The 27,749-nt window shown below is 42.2% G+C and overlaps 2 protein-coding genes across 5 annotated transcripts in view; both read left to right on the top strand.

Moving 5' to 3' along the window:
- Window positions 1–27,749, top strand: part of NOTCH2 (notch receptor 2) — a 226,060-nt gene that overhangs the window by 153,960 nt on the left and 44,351 nt on the right. For 3 of the 4 annotated variants that reach the window (XM_054668958.2, XM_054668954.2, XM_054668956.2), the window contains 3 exons: window positions 683–830; window positions 1,474–1,571; window positions 2,543–7,185. The exons of the other annotated variant lie outside the window; for it this stretch is intronic. In XM_054668958.2, the coding sequence (XP_054524933.1) occupies window positions 683–830; window positions 1,474–1,571; window positions 2,543–3,931 (1,635 nt within the window). In that variant the 3' untranslated portion in view covers window positions 3,932–7,185. Of the gene's footprint in view, window positions 1–682; window positions 831–1,473; window positions 1,572–2,542; window positions 7,186–27,749 lie in introns of those variants that run through there. 4 annotated transcript variants of the gene reach the window in all.
- On the top strand, window positions 20,308–25,478 carry ADAM30 (ADAM metallopeptidase domain 30). Its single transcript, XM_009428113.4, has one exon. It carries the CDS (start codon window positions 22,921–22,923, stop codon window positions 25,318–25,320), a length of 2,400 nt encoding a protein of 799 aa, XP_009426388.4. The 5' UTR covers window positions 20,308–22,920; the 3' UTR covers window positions 25,321–25,478.

Genomic DNA, 27,749 nt, shown 5'->3' with positions numbered 1-27,749 from the left:
TATCTCATTGAATTTATTCAATCATTTGAGAGATTAGGGCAGGTATTAGAGTCATGCTTGGTAGATGGGAAAGTGGGAAAAGGGAGGCAGGCAAATTGACCTAGCTATATATAGGAAGATAGTGATAGAGCCAACTGCAGACAACACCAGTCTTTCTGATTATTAGTGATAATTTGTTGTGCCAAGATGCCTCCCAAATGCATAGATTAGATGAGAGTGATAGCTGGTCCAGAGCCTTTGACTAGTATCCGCTACTTCTTATGGATTGGCCTGACTGTATGGGCTTCTAGCTGCTCATTGGCAGTTTTCTTGACCTGAGTTCATATTATATTCCCTGATGCCTGTTTATCCTTATGAGGAAATTGGAAGCATTCTGAATCACCTTAGGCTGTATCCTGACTGAAGTTGTGATATTTCCCCACATCCCTCTTCTTTCCTCAGAAAGTAGAAGGCTCATCACTTTACATCAGCCATTATTTATTGAGCATGTATTTATTTATTCATGCAACAAATATTTATTGATTGATCATGATACAATCTTGGGCACAAAGATAATAAGACTTTCCCTCTCCTCCAGGAATCTACACTGTAGCCTCAGCTCTGATGCCCTTGTTTCTTCACTGAGTTTCATTATTTTCCTTCATCCAGGTGACTCTCTTTTCTGTACTTTCTCCTCTTCTAGATTCTGATTCGCAACCGAGTAACTGATCTAGATGCCAGGATGAATGATGGTACTACACCCCTGATCCTGGCTGCCCGCCTGGCTGTGGAGGGAATGGTGGCAGAACTGATCAACTGCCAAGCGGATGTGAATGCAGTGGATGACCATGGTAGGGATGAAAGGCAGGGATTTGGATTCTTACCTGCAAAGCATGCCTCTGAGGAGGGGAATAGAGTTACGTGACCCTTAGAGAACTGCCTGAGATCCAAATACATGAGAGATTCACTCATTCTTTCATTCATGCATTTATTTAACATGCTGAGCTCAGAGATCCAAGCCAGTAGGAGATCCCTAATTAAAATGAGGGATTTTTAATGAGGGTTCTTGGACCTCAGAGCAGATACGTGAAAGGTGTTTCCATGTAGTTTCCTAGGCATAACACTTGATTTGAGGATTTATGAGAGCTGACTTCTCTAGGAGAGTTGTAGAATATTCTCAATATAAATTCTGACATGTAATATATAGGTTTTTATCTTCAGTATGTAACAGGGTAGATTCTGCCATGTAGGGGACATGAATACCTCATACAAGTGATCCTTTCACCTAGAGGTCTTCTGCAGGCTAGGCAGCCTGTACTGAAGTATTTCTAGAACAGAGGAAAAAGAAGAGATTACTTTGGTTTTTCCTATAGACCCCTGCAGAGAACTGCTTCCTGCTGATCTCTGGGGAGTTTAAGATTTCATTGTGCAAGTCATAGTGTCTTATACTAAGAGTAGGATATGTCTGTTTATAAAAATGTTTCTCCCCTGCAGGAAAATCTGCTCTTCACTGGGCAGCTGCTGTCAATAATGTGGAGGCAACTCTTTTGTTGTTGAAAAATGGAGCCAACCGAGACATGCAGGACAACAAGGTACAATTTGTGGGCTCTGAGCTTGAGGAGGCTCATAGCAGTGCCTCAGTTATAAGCCCATTCCCGTTTCTCCTTACAGCTTCTCTTGTTATATGTATAGACAAAGATGGAAGCAGTTTGGGCAGACACTGGGTTTGGAGAGCTTGATGAGGATATTGGGCTTGTCCAGGCATGTGTCAGGATGGAGTTCTCTGCCCTCTCAGTACTCAGCTTGCAGTAGGCTGGCTATAGATAGCTTGGTGTAACTCTTTCTCTTCCCTGACATTTCCTTTTCTCCAGTTGTCTCTTCTGTTCATAATCACTTCTTTTTCTCGTTTTCTTTCTTTTCTCCCTCCGGCTGCTTTTTTTTCTGTCCTTGGATACCCTGATGTTTTCCTGTTTGATTTTTCTCCATCTGAGTTTTTTGTCCTGCTTCCTTCTCTCATTCATCTTCTCTCAGTTTTCTTTGTTTTCCTTATCTTAGTCCTTTCTTGCACATGTTTTGTCTCTTCTTTCACTGTTTCCCTTACTTTTCCCAGTTCTGTGCATGCCTTAGTTTTTTCTCTTCCTACCTTTCTTATTTCTAATTCCTTTTCCTATTATTTCTTATTTCTAACTCCTATTCCTACCTTTCTTATTTCTAACTCCTTTTCCTTAACCTTATTTTGATAAGCTCAGTACTCTTTTAAGTGAGTCTCTGGCTCAGGGGCATGCTTTATTTTATGAATTCCCAACTAAAGAGATGTTCCCCCTAAGGGGCAAAATTGTTTTTTTGAGGAGAGGTGAAATAATCTTACTCTTTTTATGTGTAAATCACAGATACACATTCAGTACATTGGTAGAGGCACAGCCTATCTGTGGTGGTAATATTTCATCGGGGAGATAATTAGGAAAACATGTCTAAGGGGGTGATAATAAAAAAGATTGAGAAAAAACTGCTATATTCTCAAGAGTGTTATTAACATGTGTTCTGTGATGGGCCTTTTCTGTAGGAAGAGACACCTCTGTTTCTTGCTGCCCGGGAGGGGAGCTATGAAGCAGCCAAGATCCTGTTAGACCATTTTGCCAATCGAGACATCACAGACCATATGGATCGTCTTCCCCGGGATGTGGCTCGGGATCGCATGCACCATGACATTGTGCGCCTTCTGGATGAATACAATGTGACCCCAAGCCCTCCAGGCACCGTGTTGACTTCTGCTCTCTCACCTGTCATCTGTGGGCCCAACAGATCTTTCCTCAGCCTGAAGCACACCCCAATGGGCAAGAAGTCTAGACGGCCCAGTGCCAAGAGTACCATGCCTACTAGCCTCCCTAACCTTGCCAAGGAGGCAAAGGATGCCAAGGGTAGTAGGAGGAAGAAGTCTCTGAGTGAGAAGGTCCAACTGTCTGAGAGTTCAGTAACTTTATCCCCTGTTGATTCCCTAGAATCTCCTCACACGTATGTTTCCGACACCACATCCTCTCCAATGATTACATCCCCTGGGATCTTACAGGCCTCACCCAACCCTATGTTGGCCACTGCCGCCCCTCCTGCCCCAGTCCATGCCCAGCATGCACTATCTTTTTCTAACCTTCATGAAATGCAGCCTTTGGCACATGGGGCCAGCACTGTGCTTCCCTCAGTGAGCCAGTTGCTATCCCACCACCACATTGTGTCTCCAGGCAGTGGCAGTGCTGGAAGCTTGAGTAGGCTCCATCCAGTCCCAGTCCCAGCAGATTGGATGAACCGCATGGAGGTGAATGAGACCCAGTACAATGAGATGTTTGGTATGGTCCTGGCTCCAGCTGAGGGCACCCATCCTGGCATAGCTCCCCAGAGCAGGCCACCTGAAGGGAAGCACATAACCACCCCTCGGGAGCCCTTGCCCCCCATTGTGACTTTCCAGCTCATCCCTAAAGGCAGTATTGCCCAACCAGCGGGGGCTCCCCAGCCTCAGTCCACCTGCCCTCCAGCTGTTGCGGGCCCCCTGCCCACCATGTACCAGATTCCAGAAATGGCCCGTTTGCCCAGTGTGGCTTTCCCCACTGCCATGATGCCCCAGCAGGACGGGCAGGTAGCTCAGACCATTCTCCCAGCCTATCATCCTTTCCCAGCCTCTGTGGGCAAGTACCCCACACCCCCTTCACAGCACAGTTATGCTTCCTCAAATGCTGCTGAGCGAACACCCAGTCACAGTGGTCACCTCCAGGGTGAGCATCCCTACCTGACACCATCCCCAGAGTCTCCTGACCAGTGGTCAAGTTCATCACCCCACTCTGCTTCTGACTGGTCAGATGTGACCACCAGCCCTACCCCTGGGGGTGCTGGAGGAGGTCAGCGGGGACCTGGGACACACATGTCTGAGCCACCACACAACAACATGCAGGTTTATGCGTGAGAGAGTCCACCTCCAGTGTAGAGACATAACTGACTTTTGTAAATGCTGCTGAGGAACAAATGAAGGTCATCCGGGAGAGAAATGAAGAAATCTCGGGAGCCAGCTTCTAGAGGTAGGAAAGAGAAGATGTTCTTATTCAGATAATGCAAGAGAAGCAATTCGTCAGTTTCACTGGGTATCTGCAAGGCTTATTGATTATTCTAATCTAATAAGACAAGTTTGTGGAAATGCAAGATGAATACAAGCCTTGGGTCCATGTTTACTCTCTTCTATTTGGAGAATAAGATGGATGCTTATTGAAGCCCAGACATTCTTGCAGCTTGGACTGCATTTTAAGCCCTGCAGGCTTCTGCCATATCCATGAGAAGATTCTACACTAGCGTCCTGTTGGGAATTATGCCCTGGAATTCTGCCTGAATTGACCTACGCATCTCCTCCTCCTTGGACATTCTTTTGTCTTCATTTGGTGCTTTTGGTTTTGCACCTCTCCGTGATTGTAGCCCTACCAGCATGTTATAGGGCAAGACCTTTGTGCTTTTGATCATTCTGGCCCATGAAAGCAACTTTGGTCTCCTTTCTCCTCCTGTCTTCCCGGTATCCCTTGGAGTCTCACAAGGTTTACCTTGGTATGGTTCTCAGCACAAACCTTTCAAGTATGTTGTTTCTTTGGAAAATGGACATACTGTATTGTGTTCTCCTGCATATATCATTCCTGGAGAGAGAAGGGGAGAAGAATACTTTTCTTCAACAAATTTTGGGGGCAGGAGATCCCTTCAAGAGGCTGCACCTTAATTTTTCTTGTCTGTGTGCAGGTCTTCATATAAACTTTACCAGGAAGAAGGGTCTGAGTTTGTTGTTTTTCTGTGTATGGGCCTGGTCAGTGTAAAGTTTTATCCTTGATAGTCTAGTTACTATGACCCTCCCCACTTTTTTAAAACCAGAAAAAGGTTTGGAATGTTGGAATGACCAAGAGACAAGTTAACTCGTGCAAGAGCCAGTTACCCACCCACAGGTCCCCCTACTTCCTGCCAAGCATTCCATTGACTGCCTGTATGGAACACATTTGTCCCAGATCTGAGCATTCTAGGCCTGTTTCACTCACTCACCCAGCATATGAAACTAGTCTTAACTGTTGAGCCGTTCCTTTCATATCCACAGAAGACACTGTCTCAAATGTTGTACCCTTGCCATTTAGGACTGAACTTTCCTTAGCCCAAGGGACCCAGTGACAGTTGTCTTCCGTTTGTCAGATGATCAGTCTCTACTTTATGATTATCTTGCTGCTTAAAGGCCTGCTCACCAATCTTTCTTTCACACCGTGTGGTCCGTGTTACTGGTATACCCAGTATGTTCTCACTGAAGACATGGACTTTATATGTTCAAGTGCAGGAATTGGAAAGTTGGACTTGTTTTCTATGATCCAAAACAGCCCTATAAGAAGGTTGGAAAAGGAGGAACTATATAGCAGCCTTTGCTATTTTCTGCTACCATTTCTTTTCCTCTGAAGCGGCCATGACATTCCCTTTGGCAACTAACAGAAACTCAACGGAACATTGTCCTTTCCTAGAGTCACCTTTTAGATGATAATGGACAACTATAGACTTGCTCATTGTTCAGACTGATTGCCCCTCACCTGAATCCACTCTCTGTATTCATGCTCTTAGCAATTTCTTTGACTTTCTTTTAAGGGCAGAAGCATTTTAGTTAATTGTAGATAAAGAATGGTTTTCTTCCTCTTCTCCTTGGGCCAGTTAATAATTGGTCCATGGCTACACTGCAACTTCTGTCCAGTGCTGTGATGCCCATGACACCTGCAAAATAAGTTCTGCCTGGGCATTTTGTAGATATTAACAGGTGAATTCCCGACTCTTTTGGTTTGAATGACAGTTCTCATTCCTTCTATGGCTGCAAGTATGCATCAGTGCTTCCCACTTACCTGATTTGTCTGTCGGTGGCCCCATATGGAAACCCTGCGTGTCTGTTGGCATAATAGTTTACAAATGGTTTTTTCAGTCCTATCCAAATTTATTGAACCAACAAAAATAATTACTTCTGCCCTGAGATAAGCAGATTAAGTTTGTTCATTCTCTGCTTTATTCTCTCCATGTGGCAACATTCTGTCAGCCTCTTTCATAGTGTGCAAACATTTTATCATTCTAAATGGTGACTCTCTGCCCTTGGACCCACTTATTATTCACAGATGGGGAGAATCTATCTGCATGGACCTCTGTGGACCACAGCGTACCTGCCCCTTTCTGCCCTCCTGCTCCAGCCCCACTTCTGAAAGTATCAGCTACTGATCCAGCCACTGGATATTTTATATCCTCCCTTTTCCTTAAGCACAATGTCAGACCAAATTACTTGTTTCTTTTTCTTGGACTACTTTAATTTGGATCATTTGGGTTTGGAGAAAGGGAATGAGAAAGCTGTCATTACAGACAACAGGTTTCAGTGATGAGGAGGACAACACTGCCTTTCAAACTTTTTACCGATCTCTTAGATTTTAAGAACTCTTGAATTGTGTGGTATCTAATAAAAGGGAAGGTAAGATGGATAATCACTTTCTCATTTGGGTTCTGAATTGGAGACTCAGTTTTTATGAGACACATCTTTTATGCCATGTATAGATCCTCCCCTGCTATTTTTGGTTTATTTTTATTGTTATAAATGCTTTCTTTCTTTGACTCCTCTTCTGCCTGCCTTTGGGGATAGGTTTTTTTGTTTGTTTATTTGCTTCCTCTGTTTTGTTTTAAGCATCATTTTCTTATGTGAGGTGGGGAAGGGAAAGGTATGAGGGAAAGAGAGTCTGAGAATTAAAATATTTTAGTATAAGCAATTGGCTGTGATGCTCAAATCCATTGCATCCTCTTATTGAATTTGCCAATTTGTAATTTTTTGCATAATAAAGAACCAAAGGTGTAATGTTTTGTTGAGAGGTGGTTTAGGGATTTTGGCCCTAACCAATACATTGAATGTATGATGACTATTTGGGAGGACACATTTATGTACCCAGAGGCCCCCACTAATAACTGGTACTATGGTTACTTCCTTGTGTACATTTCTCTTAAAAGTGATATTATATCTGTTTGTATGAGAAACCCAGTAACCAATAAAATGACCGCATATTCCTGACTAAACGTAGTAAGGAAAATGCACACTTTGTTTTTACTTTTCCGTTTCATTCTAAAGGTAGTTAAGATGAAATTTATATGAAAGCATTTTTATCACAAAATAAAAAAGGTTTGCCAAGCTCAGTGGTGTTGTATTTTTTATTTTCCAATACTGCATCCATGGCCTGGCAGTGTTACCTCATGATGTCATAATTTGCTGAGAGAGCAAATTTTCTTTTCTTTCTGAATCCCACAAAGCCTAGCACCAAACTTCTTTTTTTCTTCCTTTAATTAGATCATAAATAAATGATCCTGGGGAAAAAGCATCTGTCAAATAGGAAACATCACAAAACTGAGCACTCTTCTGTGCACTAGCCATAGCTGGTGACAAACGGTTGCTCAGGGACAAGGTGCCTTCCAATGGAAATGCGAAGTAGTTGCTATAGCAAGAATTGGGAACTGGGATATAAGTCATAATATTAATTATGCTGTTATGTGAATGATTGGTTTGTAACATTCCTTAAGTGAAATTTGTGTAGAACTTAATATACAGGATTATAAAATAATATTTTGTATATAAATTTGTTATAAGTTCACATTCATACATTTATTTATAAGGTCAGTGAGATATTTGAACATGAATACTTGATGTTGTTAATATGTATGGCATTAGCAGTCTCATATTGACCCTAGCATCTTATTTCCATTTTCCATTATTTTGCAGAAACTTATCAGTCACACATGCATAGTTATAAATGGTAACAGTTTTTTTTTTAATGACTTGAAATCTTAGGATATGCTTCTGCTAAGCAGATAAAGGAGCCTTGTTCAAGATCTGCACAGTTAAGTTTTTAACGTAATTTAGCATTAATTGGTTATGTTCAGAATGTTTTAATTTTATATAAAACATTTTAGTCTTCATATTGGGTTTTATAATGGTGGAAGAATAAAATGAATTTGAGAGCTAAGGAATGATCACCTGTGCAGGCCGGCCACTCAGAGCTCAAGTTGCCACTTGCAAACTATTTGGGAACTAAATTGCTCCATGAAAACCTGCTTCAGTGGATCCAGGTTGCAGGCCATTGGGTGGCTGACCACATCCTGCCCCTGCAATTTTAAGTCTTGAATGCTAGCCTTTGATTATGCAGGGAGGACTCGGGGCACTCCCAGGTGTGAAAGCCAAAAAAGGAGAGTAGGGCTGAAGCCAAGTGCCACCCCATCACAAAGCTGGAGCAGTAGGCTTGGACACTAGACCATGAGCATGCCAGGAGAGGGGCTAGTGCCTCAGTCATGCAACTAAAAAGCTTCACGACCCAAGGAGAGGGGCTGCTTCCTTTATCAGAACAACCTCCTTAATGCCCACATGTTTTTCAGGATGTGGGCAATGGGGGAACTGCGAGCCTGTTAATTGCCTCTGCCACTACGTCTTTCAGCCACAGGGTATATGAAGTTGTGTGTGTGTGTTGTGTGTGTGAAAGAATACAACTTTTCCTTCTTTTGCCTTAGCACTTAGCAAAACACATTTAAAATATTTGTACCAGTCAAGTCCCATCCACAAAGTGTGGGCACACTCAAATTAGGATACATCAAAGAGGGCTATTTACAAAGGATTAATTACAAAAGTGTGTGTGCAATGTCAGGGACCGACACACAGTTGTGCAGAAACCCGTGTTAGCATCAGCAGAGCTATTTCCACTTGTGGGCCCAAAAGGCCAGGAGAAGTCACTAGGACCTGGAAGCAGAGTCCTGTAGAGCAGGTCCCCAACCTCCCGGGCCACGGACTGGATACCTTAGCCTGTTAGGAACCGTTAGGAACCGGGCTGCACAGCAGGAGGTGAGCGGCAGGCAAGCAAGCATTACTGCCTGAGCTCCACCTCCTGTCAGATCAGCAGTGGTGTTAGATTCTCATAGGAGCACGAACCCTATTGTGAACTGCATATGTGAAGGATCTAGGTTGCGCATTCCTTATGATAATCTAATGTCTGATGATCTGAGATGGAAGAGTTTCATCCCCAAACCATTCCCTGGCCCCAGTCCATGGAAATATTGTCTTCCACGAAACTGGTTCCTGGTGCCAAAAAGGTTGGAGACTGCTGCTGTAGAGCAGGCTACCTCAAGAAGAGCTGTGACTTCCTTCAAAGCACACAGTGGGCCTTAAGCCCTCCCAGAAAGAAGCTAGGGAATGAATGAATACCCTGATCTCATTTGCTTCACTGGGCTTTCTGTTTGCCGACTCCAAGTGGAAGCCTGCAAATATGGGAGCTGTTGATTATAATCTATCAATGTAAGTCAGCTTTCTGGCTGGGAGCTTGGTGGAGAAGGAAAGAGAGTGAATCTGAAGGGGCAAACATATTACCTATAACATTCTCCTTCCAACTCTATTTCTGAGAAATTTCCACTGGTAACCTGTTATTGATGTGTCTAGGCAGAAAGCATAAAATTAAAAAAAAGTACGTATTTAGAATCCTGACTTCTTTTTCTGATCTAGTATTGTGTTTCTTCACCACTTTGGCTTTGAGCACTCAAAGTGGAGACAGTCATCAGCAGTGGGATGGATAAATTCTGGTACATTCATTGAAATGAATGCTATGCATAAATGAAAAAGAGCAACTTGCAACAACACGTAGTATATTCATCAAAATAATGTTGAGCAAAATAAGCCAGACACAAGTAATACATTCTGTATGATTCCATTACATAAGTTTAGGAAAAACCAACCAATAGTAAATAGATAATCTGAACAGTGGCTACTTTTTGGGAGAAAGGTCTAGACTGAAGTGAGAGAAAGAAGAATCTTTCTGGAGTCTGAAAGTGTCTTGACCTGGGTGGTGACTACATGAGTGTATATATAGGTAAAATTTCATGTAAAATTTAACTTAAGATTTATGCATTTGACTTATGTAAATTATACTTCAATAAAATGTTTCTACAATAACCTACAGAAATGTACAAGCATCTAATATTGGAATTCATAAAATGTTGATATTTTATACTTATTTCAGATGTTTGAAGATGTATAATGCTTATGGCTTAAAACTCCTATATTTCATCCTCTAATTCCATTTCCCTTCCTGTTTTTTCCTTCCTCCTTTCTTTCCCAGTTAGTTATTTTTATAAATTTGGTCTGTGGGGATTATTTTTTTCTGAAAAACATTGTTATTTGCAATAGTTGGTCCATGAAAAAAGTCTATTTTCAAATGCAATTGTATAAAATGTGGGACTCCATTATTGTGAATTTAATTGACCAAGTGAGACAAGCCAGGGGAGTCAGGTTGCAAGGCAGGAGTTCTGGGCTCCAGCTGAATAATTCATACCATCTGGGTCATGGCTGCCATCTGGCACTACCTGGTAGCACTTGTGTGCCTCAGCATAAATATATGTTTGATTGAATATGGGCTTTGTAACCTGGCTGATAATTTTGAGAGCTTCAAGAGCCTCATTGTAAAACATCACCTGTCTATTTCACGTGCCTATTTGAGAAAATTTAGGCTGGGCAAGCACTAAGATGTAGGGACCCAGCCCTTGTCCCGCTGTCATGCAATTGTCTCACATTTCTGTCTCTCTCCTTTTTCTCTCTTCCATGACCCCTTTCCCTTGCCTCCTAGGAAAGTTTGAAGAAGGTGGATTTGAAAGAGGATAGGCATCAACCACTAATCATGTTACATCAGAATGTGTGTTACTGTGCTTAGGTTTTACATATAAAACTAGGGTTTTACATATAATAGTTAGAAAGAAGGTTAATACGACTATATGCCTGGACAACTGAAGAAAACAGAGGAGAACTACCATAAACTATTAGGGATTCAGTAAATAAAATGATGTAAAACCAATTCACAGAAGAACCATTTGCAGGATGTAATTGAAAAGACCACATTTACAATAGTGCACACGTGCACGCACACACACAGACACACACCCCAATAACCTTAAAAAAATTCAAACCCAGTGGAGGGGCTTCAATATATATAGCTAACTAGAGGCATGTGGTACTTGTGTTTTTTAAAAAATTCAAACCCAGTGGAGGAGCTTCAATATAGCTAACTAGAGGCATCTGGTACTTGTGTTTTCTACAAAGAAGAACAAAAATAACAAGAAGATAATCACACTTCAAATAGATCATCTAAAAGAGAACACAGGAATTCAACAGAAAAGTGGCCGGAAACACCTAAGGCAAGGAAAGAGAGAAGTGAGACAGCCTGCTCAGCCATGACCAGCTGGGAGCCCAGAGGCTCTCCCGTGTGGGGAAAGGGTAAGTGAGAGACCCCCAGCAGTCCACATTCCCACTGTAGATTCTTGCAATCCTAGCCATGAGATAACTCCTCGACCCTTGAGGACCTTAAAACTAACATAGGAAGCTGCCTGAAGACCATACAACTCTACTGCTCCAGAATGGGAGCTCACGCTGGGTCCCGCACACACCACCCCTGGCAAATCCTAAGCAGCTACAGCAAGGTTCCATTTTGAGAGTCCATCTCTCAGCAGAATGAATCCTGTCATGAGGCTCAAAAGCCTCTGCATCTCCACATCCTGGGTCCCCCGTTGATATCCTCCACCCACAGCTGCTGCTGCTGGTTGCTGCTGTTGGCTGCTACTGCCAGGCCCAAAGTGTAAGCCATTGGCTGTGACACTGCCCACCCCCAGCAGTTGGCCACCACACATTTATAAGCAACCTAAGGACAGGCTACCTCATGCACATCTTCCACTTAGGGCCAAAGCATGCACTCCCCAACCACCTGCCCATGGTTGCTGCCACTGAAAACAACCCTGCCCACTAGCAGCAGGGTCACAAGGCATCTGCTGCCACCCTCACCCAAGCATTCTGCCAGGGACCTGGTGTATTGGTGAGAGTTCTCCAAAGGGACAGAACTAATAGGATATATGCATATATGAAAGGGAGTTTATTAAGGAGAATTGATTCACACGATCACAAAGTGAAATCCCACAATAGGCTGTTTTCAAGCTGAGGAGCTAGGAAGCCAGTAGTGGCTCACTCCAAGTCCAAAGCTCAAAAGTAGGGAAGCCGACAGTGCAGCCTTCAGTCTGTGGTCAAAGGCCTGAGAGTCTGCAGCAAACCACTGGTATAAGTCCAAGAGTCCAAAGGCCGAAGAACCTGGAGCCTGATGTTCAAGGGCAGGAAGCATCTAGCGCAGGAGAGAGAGATGAAAGCCAGAAGACTCAGCAAGTCAGCTTCTTCCACTTTCTCCCACCTGCTTTTTCTAGCTGTGCTGGCAGCTGATGGGATGGTACCCACTTAGACTGAGTGTGGGTCTTCCTCTCCCAGTCCACTGACTCAAATGTTAATCTCCTCGGCAACACCCTTACAGACACACCCAGAAACAATACTTTGCATCCTTCATTCCAGTCAGGTTGACAATGTTAACCATCACATCCAGGATCACTCTGCCCCTGTCTACCACAGCTAGCACCTGCACACACTGCCAGTGGTTGTTGAAGACAGGCCTGCCTGGCCCAGCTCTGCCTCTTCCCACAGTGCCCAGGCATACTGTTCAGGAGCCTGGAGATCACCCTGCCCCATCCACCACCTTCGGCATGTGAGTACTCCTTCCAGGAGCCTAAGGATGGGCCATCCAACCTGCTGCTACCACCACAGCTGGCACCCACCTCCATGCATGACCTACGGGCTTGGGGACTGGCCCGACTAGCAAATTTCTGCCCCTGCCAACCCCAGTGCAGACTGCTTGGAAACAAGAAGGTTGTCCCACTACTGCTACTGCCATCATCTATGCCTTGCTCACTGTGCAGGGGCCCAAAGACCCACCAACCTGTCCAGCCCACCACTGCCACTGCCAGCACCAAAGCAAGCCATTTGGAGGCCCAAGAACCAGCCTGTCTAGATCTGCTAACACTGGTGCCAGTGCACATTACCCTGGGGCTCAACAACAGGCATTGTCAGCCTGCCACTGCCACCACTGGGACACAAGGACTGGCCCATTTTGTGTCCCCATCCCTAGCAGAATGTCACCACAGCCTCCACTAACAACCACACCCTAAGCCACTGCTACTGATGCTGGTTACAGCCAAAGAAATCATACAGAGACTACACTACTGCATGCACCTGGAATCAAAGCCAAAGTGCCCTACACAACCAATACCATAGATACATCCTCAGAAAAAAGTCCTCCCTTATGAAAGCAAATTCACAAAATTGGAATAAGTGATTGTTACACCAGATGTGCAGATATCAGTGTAAAGACACAAGAAACATGAAAAAGCAAGGAAAGATAGCATCCTCAAAGGAACACAATAATTCTCCAGCAAAAGATTCCCATGAAAAAGAAACTTACAAAATCCCAGAAAGGAATTCAAAATAACGATTTTTTAAAGCTTAGTGAGATACAACAGAACAAAGTAAACAATACAAAGAAATTAGAAAAACAATTCAGGGTATGAATGAGAAATTTACCAAAGACATAGAGGTCATACATAAAAGAACCAAACAGATTCTGAAACTGAAAAACTCATTGAATGGAATTAAAACATATATTCAAAAACTTCAATAATAGACTAGATCAAGCAGAAGAATTTCAGAGCTTGAAGACAGATCTTTTGAAATAACCCAGCCAGACAAAAACAAAGAAAAAAGAATTTAAAAGAATGAGTGAAGCCCACATGACATATAGCATACTATTAAGCAATCAAATGTTTAAATTTTTGGTGTCTCAGAAGGTGAGAGAAAATATGAGATCGAAAACCTATTTAACAAAACAATAGCTGGGAATTTTCCAAGTCTAGCAAGAGATTTAGACATCCAGATAACAGGAAACTCATAGATCTCCAAATAGATACAATTTAAAAAGGTCTTCTCCATGGCCCATTATAGTCAAACTGCCAAAAGTCAAAGACAGAGAATTCTAAAAACAGCAAGAGAAATGTGTTTAGTCACTTATAAGGGAACCCCCATCAGACTAACAGCACATTTCTCAGCAGAAACCTTATAGGCCAGAAGATAATTAGATTATATATTCAAAGTGTTGAAAGAAAAAATGCCAACCAAGAACACTATACCCAAAATGTTATTTATAAACGAAAGAGAAATAGTCTTTCCCAAATAAGCAACTGCTGAGGAATTCATCACCACTAGACAAGTTCTACAAGAAATGATTAAGGAAGTCCTGTACCTGGAAACAAATGGATGATATCTACCATCATGAAAACACATGAGTGTATAAAGCCCACTGGTAGAGCAAACACACAAATAAAGAAAAGAAAGGACTCAAATGTTACCACTAAGGAAAATCACCAAGCCACAATAATAAACGATAAAAGAGAAAGAAACGAACAAAGGATATACAAAAAACTCAAAATCAATTGATAAAATAAAAACAGGAATAAGTCCTCAGATATCAATAATAATCTTAAATGTAAGCAGATTAAACTTTCCACGTAAAAGATATAGACTGGCTAAATGGGTTAAAAAAACAAAATAAAACATGCTTCAACTATATGTTGCCTTCAAACATAGTGAAAGTATTCTAGCTTGATGTGTAAACAAGTTGTAAACTAACCTAGGAGTATACCCTTGTAACAAACCAACTGAGTCTCAGCCAATTATAGTAGCTGAAACTTCAGCAAATCCCAGGCTTTAAATTGCCAGATTATGCCCAAATAAAACAAACCTCAAACTGTACCAATCATTTAATCCCTGTATGTCATTTCTTGTTTTCTGATTTTTAAGTATAGCTCACCATGATGGAGGTGGGGGTATTCTGAACAATTTTTGGTTCAGAATGCTTCCCAGTTCTAAAACCTGTTTCCTGCACAAACTTTGTTAAATTTAATTTGTCTTAGTTTTTTCTTTAATAATTGTAAAATACAGCATATAAAGAAGTGAGGATAAAACTTTCAGGACTATTTTAACAAATATGTACAGCAAACCCTAGCAGTCAAGAAATATATTGCTAACACCCCAGCAAAAGCTACACCAAGCATACCCTTCTTCCTCCCTCCCGTCTTTTCCTGAGTATAGCCCCTTCCTTTCACCCTAGAAATAATAACTCCCTGACAGGTTTAGTAATAATTTCCTCAATTTATTTTACCAACTATCCGTTTGGGCTGCTATGACAAGATACCTCACGCTGGGTAATATATAAATTGAAGACAGATCTGGCTCACAGTTCTGGAGGCTAGGAAATCCAAGATAAAGACAACAGCAAATTTAGTGTCTGGTGAGGACTATTTCTCTCTTTGCTTCAAAGACGACGCTTTCTTCCTGGGTCCTCACGTGACAGTAGGGGCAAAGAAGCCCCCTCAGGCTCCTTTTTGAGGGCACTAATCCCATTCATAACTCATGGGACCCTGCTGATCACCTCCCAAAAGCCCACCTCTTAATACCACCACATTGGGGATTAAGTTTTCACATTTCAACTTAGGAGAGACATAAACATTCAGACTGTAGCATTCTGCCTCTGGTGTCCCAAAATTTATTTTGTTCTTACATGCACATTCCATCCCAATAACCTCAAAACTCTTAATTTCAGCATCAACACAGAAGTCTAAAGTCCAGAGTCTTGTCTAAACATCATTTAAATCAGGTATGAGTGAGACTCAAGTTATGATTCATCCTGAGGCAAATTGCCCTCTGGTTGTGAATCTGTGAAATTAAACTTATATGCTTCCAAAATACAGTGGAGGAGAAGGCATACAATAAATGTTTCTATTCCAAAAAGGAAAAATAGGAAGGAATAAAGAGTTAACTGGTCTCAAGTAAGTCCAAAACCCCTCAGGGTAAACAATAGTAAATCTTAAGTCTTGACAATCAACTTTGACTTGATGTCCTGCCTTCTGGACATACTGGTGCAGAGGTTGGAACCTCAAGGCTCCAGGTGACCTCACCCCCATGGCTTTGCTGAGCACAGCCCACACAGCAGCTTTCAGGGGTTGGAATTAGGTGCCTGTGGCTCTCCCAGGCGGCGTTTTACACTGGAGGCTCCACAGTTTTGGGGTTTTGGGGCAGCCCTGCTCCCATGGCTCCGTAAGACATTGCCCTATTGGGGACTCTCTGTGGTGACCCAACTCCCACAGTTCCACTGAGCAATGCCCTAGTGGCAGCTGTCTGTGGTGGTCCTTCCCCTGTGGCAGTTCTCAGCCTAGATTTCAAGGCTCTCTGCGGTATCCTTTGAAATCAATGTGGAGGTGGCCATCCTCCCACAGTTCTTGCATTCTGAGTGCCTGGAGATTTAGCACCATGTGAATGCTGCAAAGGTTTACTACCCACACCCTCTGGAGGGCCAGCCACTGCTGCTGGCACCACAACTGGGCCCACTGGAGCCACACTGGGGGTGGCCAAAAAGTGCTGCATTTGAATCAAAGAGCAGAGATTTGAAGTGGCACTGGGCAGTGAGTTAAAGGCCCCACATATGTTCTGGGCCCCTCCTTTTAAACCATTATGCCTTCATGGCTCTGCCATTGTGGACCTGTGATGGAAATGGCAGTCCCAAAGATCTCCAAATATGTTCAGGGTCATTCTTTCATTGTCTTGATGAATGACACAGGGCTGAGTGACGCTGATCTCCTTATCAAAGAGTGATTTGGCCACACCCATGGTATTTTCTTCTGAACATGACCCGGCTGAGAATTTTCCATATATTACATTCTTTTCCCTTTTTGATTATCTGTCTTTAGCTCATTTCTGTCTTCTCACATTTTATCATAAGCAATCACGAGAAGTCATGCCACACCCTCAACACTTTGCTTAGAGATTTCTCCCCCACAAATATCCTATTTAATCACTCAGAAGTTCTACCTTGCACAAAACACAATTCAGCCATGTTTTGTGCCACTTTATCATAAGGATTGTCTTTCCTCTCATTTTCAACAACACGTTCCTCATTTCCATCTAATACCTCATCAGAATAGCCTTTACCATTCACATTTCTATTTAATACCAACATTCTGACCATGACCACTTAGGTAATCTCTATGAAGACTGAGGCTTTCTCTACAGTTCTTCTCTTCTAAACCCTCACCAGAATCATCCTTAATGCTTCATTAATGGCAATGTACAGTTTAAAAAGAAATCATGTACCCCCAAACTCTTCTAACCTCTACTCATTACCCAGTTCCAAAGCCACTTTTAAATTTTAGGTATTTGTTAAAGTGACAGCCTATTCTCAGTAACAATTTCTGATTGAAACTCTAAAAACAGAGTTAGATTTTGCCAGGTTTTGAACTTTATATTCATTATGTTTTGTTTTTCCATATTTGTAAAATTCTTCCGTGTTGTTGCATGTAACTGATTCATCATGTCCATTGCCACAGTCACTGTTCATAGAGATTTGGATTGTTATCAGTGTGGAGAATATTGTTATGTCCATGTATCCTGGTGTACATACATACACATTTCTGTAGGATATATACCTAGAGTGGAATTGCTGGATCACAGGGTCTTCATATTTTCAGATACATAAGAAACACTAAACAGGGCTTTAAAGTGGTTTTACTGATCTACATTGCCACCAAAGGATATAAGAGTTCTTACTCTTCTACAACCTCACCTAAACTTCATGTTAATCGGCTTCCTGAATCATTTTCAACCTGATGGACATCCGATAGAAGCTTTAATTTGCAGTATTCTGATTAGTAATGTGGTTGAGAACCTTTCCAATTGTTTACTGACCATATAAATTTTCTCTTTTGTGAAGTGTTTGTTAAACTCTTTTGCTCATTTTTCTGTTAGATTATCTGTCTTGTTCTCATTGACTTGTCAGAGTCACTTACAATGTCCTTTGTCAGTTATAGGATTATTCAATATCTTGATCCAATAATAAGACAGATTACTGCCTTAGATGGGAGACAGAATTATATTCCATATAAAAGAAAAATCAGAGACATACCAAAATAAATTTGTTAAAGCACATATTAGAAAGACATTTTTACAATCATAGAATGAAGAAAGACAGAAGAATGACATGAAACTCAGCAACCAGGCATGTTTAAAATGTTCTGCATGGTGAAAAACATTATAAAAGTTAGTGACAAATAACTGACTGGAAGAAGAGATTTGCAAAATATAAATAGCTCCAACAAATCACTAAAAGCAGAACAAACCATGTAATATAAGAACGAACAGACAAATTTAAGAATAAAAAAAGTAGATTGGTTTTCAGCTACTAAATATGCTCAACTTCACTAATAACCAGAGAATGCAAATTGAAATAATGAGTTGCCTTCTTTTTATAATGCAGGTATAGGTTAAAGAGTTGGATATTATATACTACTGGAAATGTTGCGAGAACATGGGCCTACTATACCTGTACCGTATAACAACGGCAGCTACTGGTCACAAGTGGCTATTTAAATTTAAATTAGGCCAGGCGCGGTGGCTCATGCCAGTAATCCCAGCACTTTGGGAGGCCGAGGTGGGCGGATCATGAGGTCAAGAGATCAAGACCATCCTGGGCAACATGGTGAAATCCCGTCTCTACTAAAAATACAAAAATTAGCTGGGTACGGTGGTGCGTGCCTGTAATCCCAACTACTCAGGAGGCTGGAGGCTGAGGCAGGAGAATCGTTGAACCTGGGAAGTGGAGGTTGCAGTGAGCCGAGATCACGCCACTGCACTCCAGCCTGGCGACAGAGTGAGTCTCCGTCTCAATAAATAAATACATTAATTAAAAAATGAAATAAATTTAAATTAAATAAATTTTGAAGTATAAAGTTCAATTGCTCAGTCACACTAGCCACATTTCAAGTGCTCAATAGCCAGAGGTGGCTAGTGGCTACAGTTTTGGGCTATGTTAACATTTTCATCATCACAAAAAGTTCTATTGGGAAGCACTATTTTATAGATAGTTTGCAAAGAAGTAAAAGATTTTTAGTGGGAGGTTGTATTCTCCTGGATCTAACACTTTCAATTCTAGGACTCTATCACAATGTAAATGCTTTTCAGGGGCAAAGAAAATGTATGTGTATTTATTATGTGTGTGTGTGTAAATTGTTGTAAATATACACATATATATTTACTGTCAAAATATAGAAAACCTTATAAACAAGATAAATGTAATATTTTAAACAGCATAATTTCATCATCCTTACATGAGGAAAATTGTTAAATAAATATTTGCTTCCATACCATAGAACAGTATACATCTATTGGAAGCAATAATCTAAATCAGAAAACTACTTACAATATGTTGTTCACTTTTTTAAAAAAAAATAGAGACAGGCTCTCACTATGTTACCCAGGCTTGTCTTGATCATCTGAGCTCAAGTGATACACCGTCTCACTTCCCAAAGTGCTGGGATTACAGGCGTGAGGCACCACTCCTGGCCCCAATATGTTGTTCACTAAAAAAGGCAAGGGTAAAATAATATGAATAGTATGTACTTATTTATTTATTTGAACCATTTTATTAAGGTATGATTCACATGTAGAAAGTTGTACATATTTAATGTATTTACATCTCAGTGAATTTGGGGATGAATACATACCTGTGAAACCATCACCATTATCAAGGCCATAAACATAGCCATCACCTCCAAAGTTTCCTTGCACCCTCTTTATCATTATTGGCGTGTGTGTGTGTGTGTGTGTGTGAAGAATACAAGAGATCAACCCTCTTAGTAAATTTTAAGTATACAGTACAGTACTGTTGGCTACAGGCACTGTACTGTATTATGGATCTCTAGAAGTTGTTTATCTTGCACAGCTGAAACTTTGTACCCTTTGACCATCACCTCATTTCATCCTCCCCCCAGGACCTGGAAACTACCATTCTACTCTCTGCTTCTATTACTTTGATTATTTTATTCCACATATAAGTGAGATGATACAGTATTCATCTTTTTGGGTATGGCTTATTTCACTTGGCATAATGCCTTTAAATATTACATAGTTTCTATACTTGTAAAGACATATCAGAAAATGGAGAAAGAATTATACTTATCAGTCACATCTGCGGAGGGGAGTGTATTAGACAAGCATGCAGGGTTGGAGGATAATGGAGGCTTTCATTTGTTACTCTATTATCATTCAGGGTTATTTGTATCCTTTGTGATACACATGTATAATTTCCATAAATAAAGAGAAATATTTCAAAGCAGGCTGTTTACACAAGGCTCAGGGTCCAACACTCAGATGCTACACATCTGCGTTTAGCACACAAATTATATTGTAGCAATGGGAATTGATGAATTAGTGTTTTTCTTTAAGAAATTCTATAACAGCCCAAAGAAAAATGTTACAGAGATGAAAATGATGATTTGATTAAATAGAATAGATCCAGAAGATATATTCAAATTGCCCTCCCCAATTTAGGCTGCTGGGTGTTGCTTGAGAAAATCAAATTAATTTACAGATAGGAAACTGCAATTTCTGGTTTCCAACCTGAATTAGGCCCTCAACACACTTGGTGATACTTTTATTTTTCCCTTGTCATCTGTCTCCTGAGCTCTCTTCTTCATCTCTTTCAGCTCTATCACCCCTACACTCCCAGCAGCTGACGTCACAGAGAAAGCTGAAGCCTTCTGACTAGCTCTCCCTTATTTTCTCACTGCACTCATAGCTTCACTGCCTGCTACCCTGCTGTCTGCTCCACCCCTGCCTCCTGCTCTGAGGCCCCCAAGGAGGATCACGCTGCATCATCACCCAACCTCTCCTGGAGGCTGAGCAAGGCTCCAGCAGGGACTCTTTCCTCTAACAAGTCCTCTTTCTACCACATGGTTCCCAAGCTACTTTCTTACCTTTTCTCTCTCCTTCACCCAATTTCTTGAAAGTGCAGTCTAGGTTTGTGATCTCCTCTTTCTAACCTCCAATTTACGTTCCAACCTCCTGGTATGTGGCTTTGCTCATCAGCAGTGCCCCGAAACAGTTTGCACTAAAGTTTCCATAACCTCCTTTGTGCTCATTGCAGTGTTTCTGGAACTCTGCTCAGCATTTCACCTTTTGGTCATTACATCGTTCATGAAGTGCTTCTGCAATCACCTGTTACCCTGCCTTTCTGCAATCACCTGTTACCCCGCCTTTCTTTTTATATCAATATCCACTCCTTCACAGGTCATTGCAAGCTTCTTTCCTTCAGCCTGACCTTAAATCCTACTATTCCTGAGCGCTCCAACCTGGTCTTTCTCTGCTCATTCCTCACCATCCCATGAGGCATCATCATCAGCTTTTATGGCTTCAATCAGCACCACTGTGCAGAGGACTCCAGTTCAGCTCCAACTCAGGCATCTCAGCCCAGAGGATGCTGCCTACTCGTCTGCAGTTGAGAAATCCCTTCTTCAATGCTCCTTTACTGGCACCTGGAAATCTACATTTTGCAAGCAGAGCTTTTCGTATTTATTTCCTTTATCTAAATCTATTTGTTCTGATGTTTTTCTTCTTTGAGTGGTTAGAGCCATGACACACACATACACCTAAGCCAGAAACATCAACATTCTTTTTCATTTTTGCCTCTTTCATTCTGGGAGAATCCATGCAAGCATTAAGTCCAGCAGAGTCTAAGTGGTTTTAAATCTCTTGAAGCTGTCAACTTTTGTCCTTCCCTAAAGAGACAACAGAGTTGACTAGTAAAGAACACAGGCTCCGGGTAGAGTTGTCTAAATGTTCACAGGGATTGCTTCAGCTGACGCCACCTTCTGAACCATGGTACAGTTTTCATGTCCTCATGTGCAAAGTATGGGTGATAATAGTAGTACCTATAACCTAGGGTCATGGTGAAGATTTAATGGGCTGATTTATGCAGAGCATAGCGGGGTGTGTAGCATGAAAGGAGCCAGTCTTCCATAAGTACTGCTTATTATCAGCCCTAAGGCCATGCTTTCTGCCAACAGACAACATTGCTTGGTACAAGAGCTTTTAACTAGTCTCCCTGACTCAAGCCTGTTCCTTTTTAACCTTTCCTTGTAATTCAGCCAGACTGAATCTCCCAGGAACAAAACTGAAAATATTCCTCTCTTATCAGAATCCCTCAGAATCACCTCATGACCTTCCGATTTGCCCTTTTATGGACGATAAACCCTTCCATTTTCTGAGCCAGAGGCTTCTTCCTTTGTGGAGTCAGCCTCATCGCTCGACTAGGAACATAACCAGCTATCTACCTTTCTCAGAAAGCACTTGGGTTTGCTCTTATAACAGGCACTTTTTCTAGGTTCTTCCCACCATTGCACATGGACACACAAAAATTACACTGACCCCTGGCACCCCAAAGACAAACAGCAGAAAGCACTCCCAGGCAAAATGAGCTCAGGACCTTTCTGTTGCCTGGGCCCACAACTAAGGTTCAGGGCCTTCTCTAAAAAGAAGCCGCAGCCGAAGACAGAGGAACTGCCCAGAGTGGGGCTGGGGGTGTGGAGTCTACGCTGACACTTTCAGGCTGTTTCCACTCTTGCTGGTTCTGATGCTCCTTTCTTTTGCCACAAGCAACCCTAGTGGAAAACTGGGAAATGTCCAACAATGAAGTTAGGACAGTGGCCCATAAAACATCGGATTCCAACCTGTGTCCTAAGGTGTAAAGACACAGAGTAAAGGCAAAGATACAGTGAGCCTTTAACACGTTCTCCTTTGTTCTTCCTATTTCTCTATTCCTTCTCCATTTCCGATGGTGTTCTCTACCCTCTCTCCAACCCACGTGCCAATAGCCCCTCTTTTCTCTTTTATTCTCGCCCACGTTTCCCTCCTTTCTTCCACCTGCGCCCAACGGTACGGCCCGGAAAACGAACTGGATGCGTTGGACAGGTCACGCGCGCATTGCGGACGCCAGCTAGACCGAGCCCTGGGAGGCTACGGGGTCCCCCGGAAACCCTGCCAGGGGAGCCGGGTTTTGAGCTCAGGCGCCTCTAGCGGCGGCCCCAGAAATCTGACTCGCGAGGCCAGAGTTGCAGGGACTGAATAGCAAACTGAGGCTGAGTAGGGAACAGACCATGAGGTCAGTGCAGATCTTCCTCTCCCAATGCCGTTTGCTCCTTGTACTAGTTCCGACAATGCTCCTTAAGTCTCTTGGCGAAGATGTAATTTTTCACCCTGAAGGGGAGTTTGACTCGTATGAAGTCACCATTCCTGAGAAGCTGAGCTTCCGGGGAGAGGTGCAGGGTGTGGTCAGTCCCGTGTCCTACCTACTGCAGTTAAAAGGCAAGAAGCACGTCCTCCATTTGTGGCCCAAGAGACTTCTGTTGCCCCGACATCTGCGCGTTTTCTCCTTCACAGAACATGGGGAACTGCTGGAGGATCATCCTTATATACCAAAGGACTGCAACTACGTGGGCTCCGTGAAAGAGTCTCTGGACTCTAAAGCTACTATAAGCACATGCATGGGGGGTCTCCGAGGTGTATTTAACATTGATGCCAAACATTACCAAATTGAGCCCCTCAAGGCCTCTCCCAGTTTTGAACATGTCGTCTATCTCCTGAAGAAAGAGCAGTTTGGGAATCAGGTTTGTGGCTTAAGTGATGATGAAATAGAATGGCAGATGGCCCCTTATGAGAATAAGGCGAGGTTAAGGGACTTTCCTGGATCCTATAAACACCCAAAGTACTTGGAATTGATCCTACTCTTTGATCAAAGTAGGTATAGGTTTGTGAACAACAATCTTTCTCAAGTCATACATGATGCCATTCTTTTGACTGGGATTATGGACACCTACTTTCAAGATGTTCGTATGAGGATACACTTAAAGGCTCTTGAAGTGTGGACAGATTTTAACAAAATACGCGTTGGATATCCAGAGTTAGCTGAAGTTTTAGGCAGATTTGTAATATATAAAAAAAGTGTATTAAATGCTCGCCTGTCATCAGATTGGGCACATTTATATCTTCAAAGAAAATATAATGATGCTCTTGCATGGTCGTTTGGAAAAGTGTGTTCTCTAGAATATGCTGGATCAGTGAGTACTTTACTAGATACAAATATCCTTGCCCCTGCTACCTGGTCTGCTCATGAGCTGGGTCATGCTGTAGGGATGTCACATGATGAACAATACTGCCAATGTAGGGGTAGGCTTAATTGCATCATGGGCTCAGGACGCACTGGGTTTAGCAATTGCAGTTATATCTCTTTTTTTAAACATATCTCTTCGGGAGCAACATGTCTAAATAATATCCCAGGACTAGGTTATGTGCTTAAGAGATGTGGAAACAAAATTGTGGAAGACAATGAGGAATGTGATTGTGGTTCCACAGAGGAGTGTCAGAAAGATCGGTGTTGCCAATCAAATTGTAAGTTGCAACCAGGTGCCAACTGTAGCATTGGACTTTGCTGTCATGATTGTCGGTTTCGTCCATCTGGATACGTGTGTAGGCAGGAAGGAAATGAATGTGACCTTGCAGAGTACTGCGACGGGAATTCAAGTTCCTGCCCAAATGACGTTTATAAGCAGGATGGAACCCCTTGCAAGTATGAAGGCCGTTGTTTCAGGAAGGGGTGCAGATCCAGATATATGCAGTGCCAAAGCATTTTTGGACCTGATGCCATGGAGGCTCCTAGTGAGTGCTATGATGCAGTTAACTTAATAGGTGATCAATTTGGTAACTGTGAGATTACAGGAATTCGAAATTTTAAAAAGTGTGAAAGTGCAAATTCAATATGTGGCAGGCTACAGTGTATAAATGTTGAAACCATCCCTGATTTGCCAGAGCATACGACTATAATTTCTACTCATTTACAGGCAGAAAATCTCATGTGCTGGGGCACAGGCTATCATCTGTCCATGAAACCCATGGGAATACCTGACCTAGGTATGATAAATGATGGCACCTCCTGTGGAGAAGACCGGGTATGTTTTAAAAAAAATTGCGTCAATAGCTCAGTCCTGCAGTTTGACTGTTTGCCTGAGAAATGCAATACCCGGGGTGTTTGCAACAACAGAAAAAACTGCCACTGCATGTATGGCTGGGCACCTCCATTCTGTGAGGAAGTGGGGTATGGAGGAAGCATTGACAGTGGGCCTCCAGGACTGCTCAGAGGGGCGATTCCCTCGTCAATTTGGGTTGTGTCCATCATAATGTTTCGCCTTATTTTATTAATCCTTTCAGTGATTTTTGTGTTTTTCCGGCAAGTGATAGGAAACCACTTAAAACCCAAACAGGAAAAAATGCCACTATCCAAAGCAAAAACTGAACAGGAAGAATCTAAAACAAAAACTGTACAGGAAGAATCTAAAACAAAAACTGGACAGGAAGAATCTGAAGCAAAAACTGGACAGGAAGAATCTAAAGCAAAAACTGGACAGGAAGAATCTAAAGCAAAAACTGGACAGGAAGAATCTAAAGCAAACATTGAAAGTAAACGACCCAAAGCAAAGAGTGTCAAGAAACAAAAAAAGTAACCGGGCAATCCATACTCATTCAGTAACACAGGCTCATTTATTTAACCAGCTAATCATTTATCCAAAGGCTTTCCATTCTTCTCCCAATATTTTTTTACTTTAATTTTTCCCACAAGTTTTGATCAGCAAATAAACAGCATTCTTGTTTTGGAAACAAACCAGTGCATTCTACTTCTCGAGTGTTCACTTGCCCCTCAGTTTGTGACCAAGTTGTGGGTATTCTGAGAATCATGCTCTAATGGCTTTTCCATACACTAAAGCTCTGAAAGTAGTGAGTTTCCTAGAATTACCATGCTATTCAAGGTATAGTCTTGTTTCTCAGAATCCCAGGGAACAAAGCAATTGTCTGCCTCTCCCTCTGCCTCCCTCAACTTGATCCATGTGAACATCCGCACCTGCACCCATGCTGATCAATAAATGCCGACAACACATTTTATGAATAGAAAATGCTTCTATAAGCATTTTCAGTATTTGGGGTGATCTCAGGTGGGTTAATGACGCTGATCTGTCCTAACTCTTGCATCGCACCACAGTGCAATGATGACAAGATGATGCCAGGCCCTGGCAGTGTCCTGGGGCAAGGCTGTTAAGAAAATTTTGTGTTTGCAGTGTCTGCTTGCAGAGGCAGAGCTTTTGTGAGTGCGTGTGTGCTGAGTGACACCTGGCCCTATGTTTGCCACTCTCCTAAGTAGCACAGAGGAGGAGTGAGGAACGCCTTTCAAGGACCCCCGTGTCTCTGCCTCCACATCTTCCTTCCCGTTTGCACAGTGATTTTGGTGGGAGGAGAGGACTGAGGGGTGCCTTGGCAGGAGTCAGTATCCACTTCTTATATCCAAGGGGGGATTGTTCCTCTCAGATTTGTGTCAGGCTAAGTTTTTTGGTCTTGCTCTAGGCTGGGTCTTCCTGCTTTTCTCTCATCTTACCCCAGTGCTCCTCTCCCTCCTCAGGCAACACCGCAGGCCTGCAGTGCCCCATCCCAATCGCCTGTTTCTTTTTTTTTTTTTTTTTTTTTGAGACTGAGTCTTGCTCTCTCGCCCAGGCTGGAGTGCCGTGGTGCGATCTCAGCTCACTACAAACTCTGCCTCCAGGGTTCACGTCATTCTCCTGCCTCAGCCTCCCGAGTAGCTGGGACTACAGGTGCCCGCCACCACGCGCAGCTAAGTTTTTGTATTTTTAGTAGAGACGGGGTTTCACCGTGTTAGCCAGGATGGTCTCGATCTCCCAACCTCGTGATCCACCTGCCTTGGCCTCCCAAAGTGCTGGGATTACAGGCGTGAGCCACCACGCTCGGCCTCCTGTTTCTTAGTCACACTTCTAATGAAAGATGAACTTGCGGCAGTCTCACAGGGAAGGTTGGTCCCCAGACTGTTTTTTCTCAGCATATGTGCCAGCAGCCTTCTAAGAGCTACATGTGTATTATTAACATGCAAACTGCTGACAACAGCTTCATGAGATAGGTGTCATTATTTTCTCATTTTAGAAAAGAGAAACTGAGGCACTGCAAGGTTAAATAACCTGCCCGAAGTTACACAGCTAAGTAATGACATTATTGAAGGAAACTTTATATGAAAATTTAAAAACTGAATTGAGAGCATTTATTTAAAAATCATAAGGATATTTACACATTAGGATTTTTTAAAAATTTCGATTGTGGTAAAATACACATACTATAATATTGACCATCTTAACCATTTTTATGTGTGTGGTTCAGCAGTGTTAAGTATTTTACATTGTTGTGCAAATAATCTCCAGAACTCTTTTCATCTTGCAAAACTGAAACCCCATACCCATTAAACAACAATTCTCCATTCTTCCATCCCTTTACCCCTCCCAACCAATACCCTGCTTTCTATCTGTGTGAATTTGGCTAATCTAGGTACTTCATGTAAATAAGATCTCATAGTATTTGCCCTTTTGTGATTGGCTTATTTCACTTAGCACAATGTCTTTAGGGTTCATCAATATTGTAGTATTTTGTGTTGGAATTTCCTTATTTTGTAAGGCTGAATGATAGCTAGATGTTTCTGCCTACCACATTGTGTCTAATCATTCTTCACTGATGGGCACTTGGGTTGCTTCCACCTTTTGCCTATTGTGAGTAAGGCTGCCATGAACATAGGTATACAAACATCTGTTCATGTCTCTGCTTTCAATTCTTTTGGATATAAATCCAGAAGTGGAATCGCTAGATCATGAGGTAGTTCTATTTTTAATTTTTTAAGGAATTGCCATACTGTTTCCCATAACAGCTGCACCTTTTTAGATTCCCACTAGCAGTGTACAAAGGTTCCAATTTCTCTACATCCTCCCCAATACTAGTATTTTCTGGTTTTTATAGATAATGGCCATCTTAATGGGTGTAACGTGGTGTCTCATTGTGGTTATGATTTACATTTCTCTAATGATGAGTGATATTGTGCATCTTTTCT

Source organism: Pan troglodytes, chromosome 1, assembly GCF_028858775.2.
Source record: "Pan troglodytes isolate AG18354 chromosome 1, NHGRI_mPanTro3-v2.0_pri, whole genome shotgun sequence".
Classification (NCBI taxonomy): domain Eukaryota; kingdom Metazoa; phylum Chordata; class Mammalia; order Primates; family Hominidae; genus Pan; species Pan troglodytes.
The sequence above is the reverse complement of the archived record's forward strand: the minus strand, read 5'-3'. Positions and strand labels throughout refer to the sequence as shown.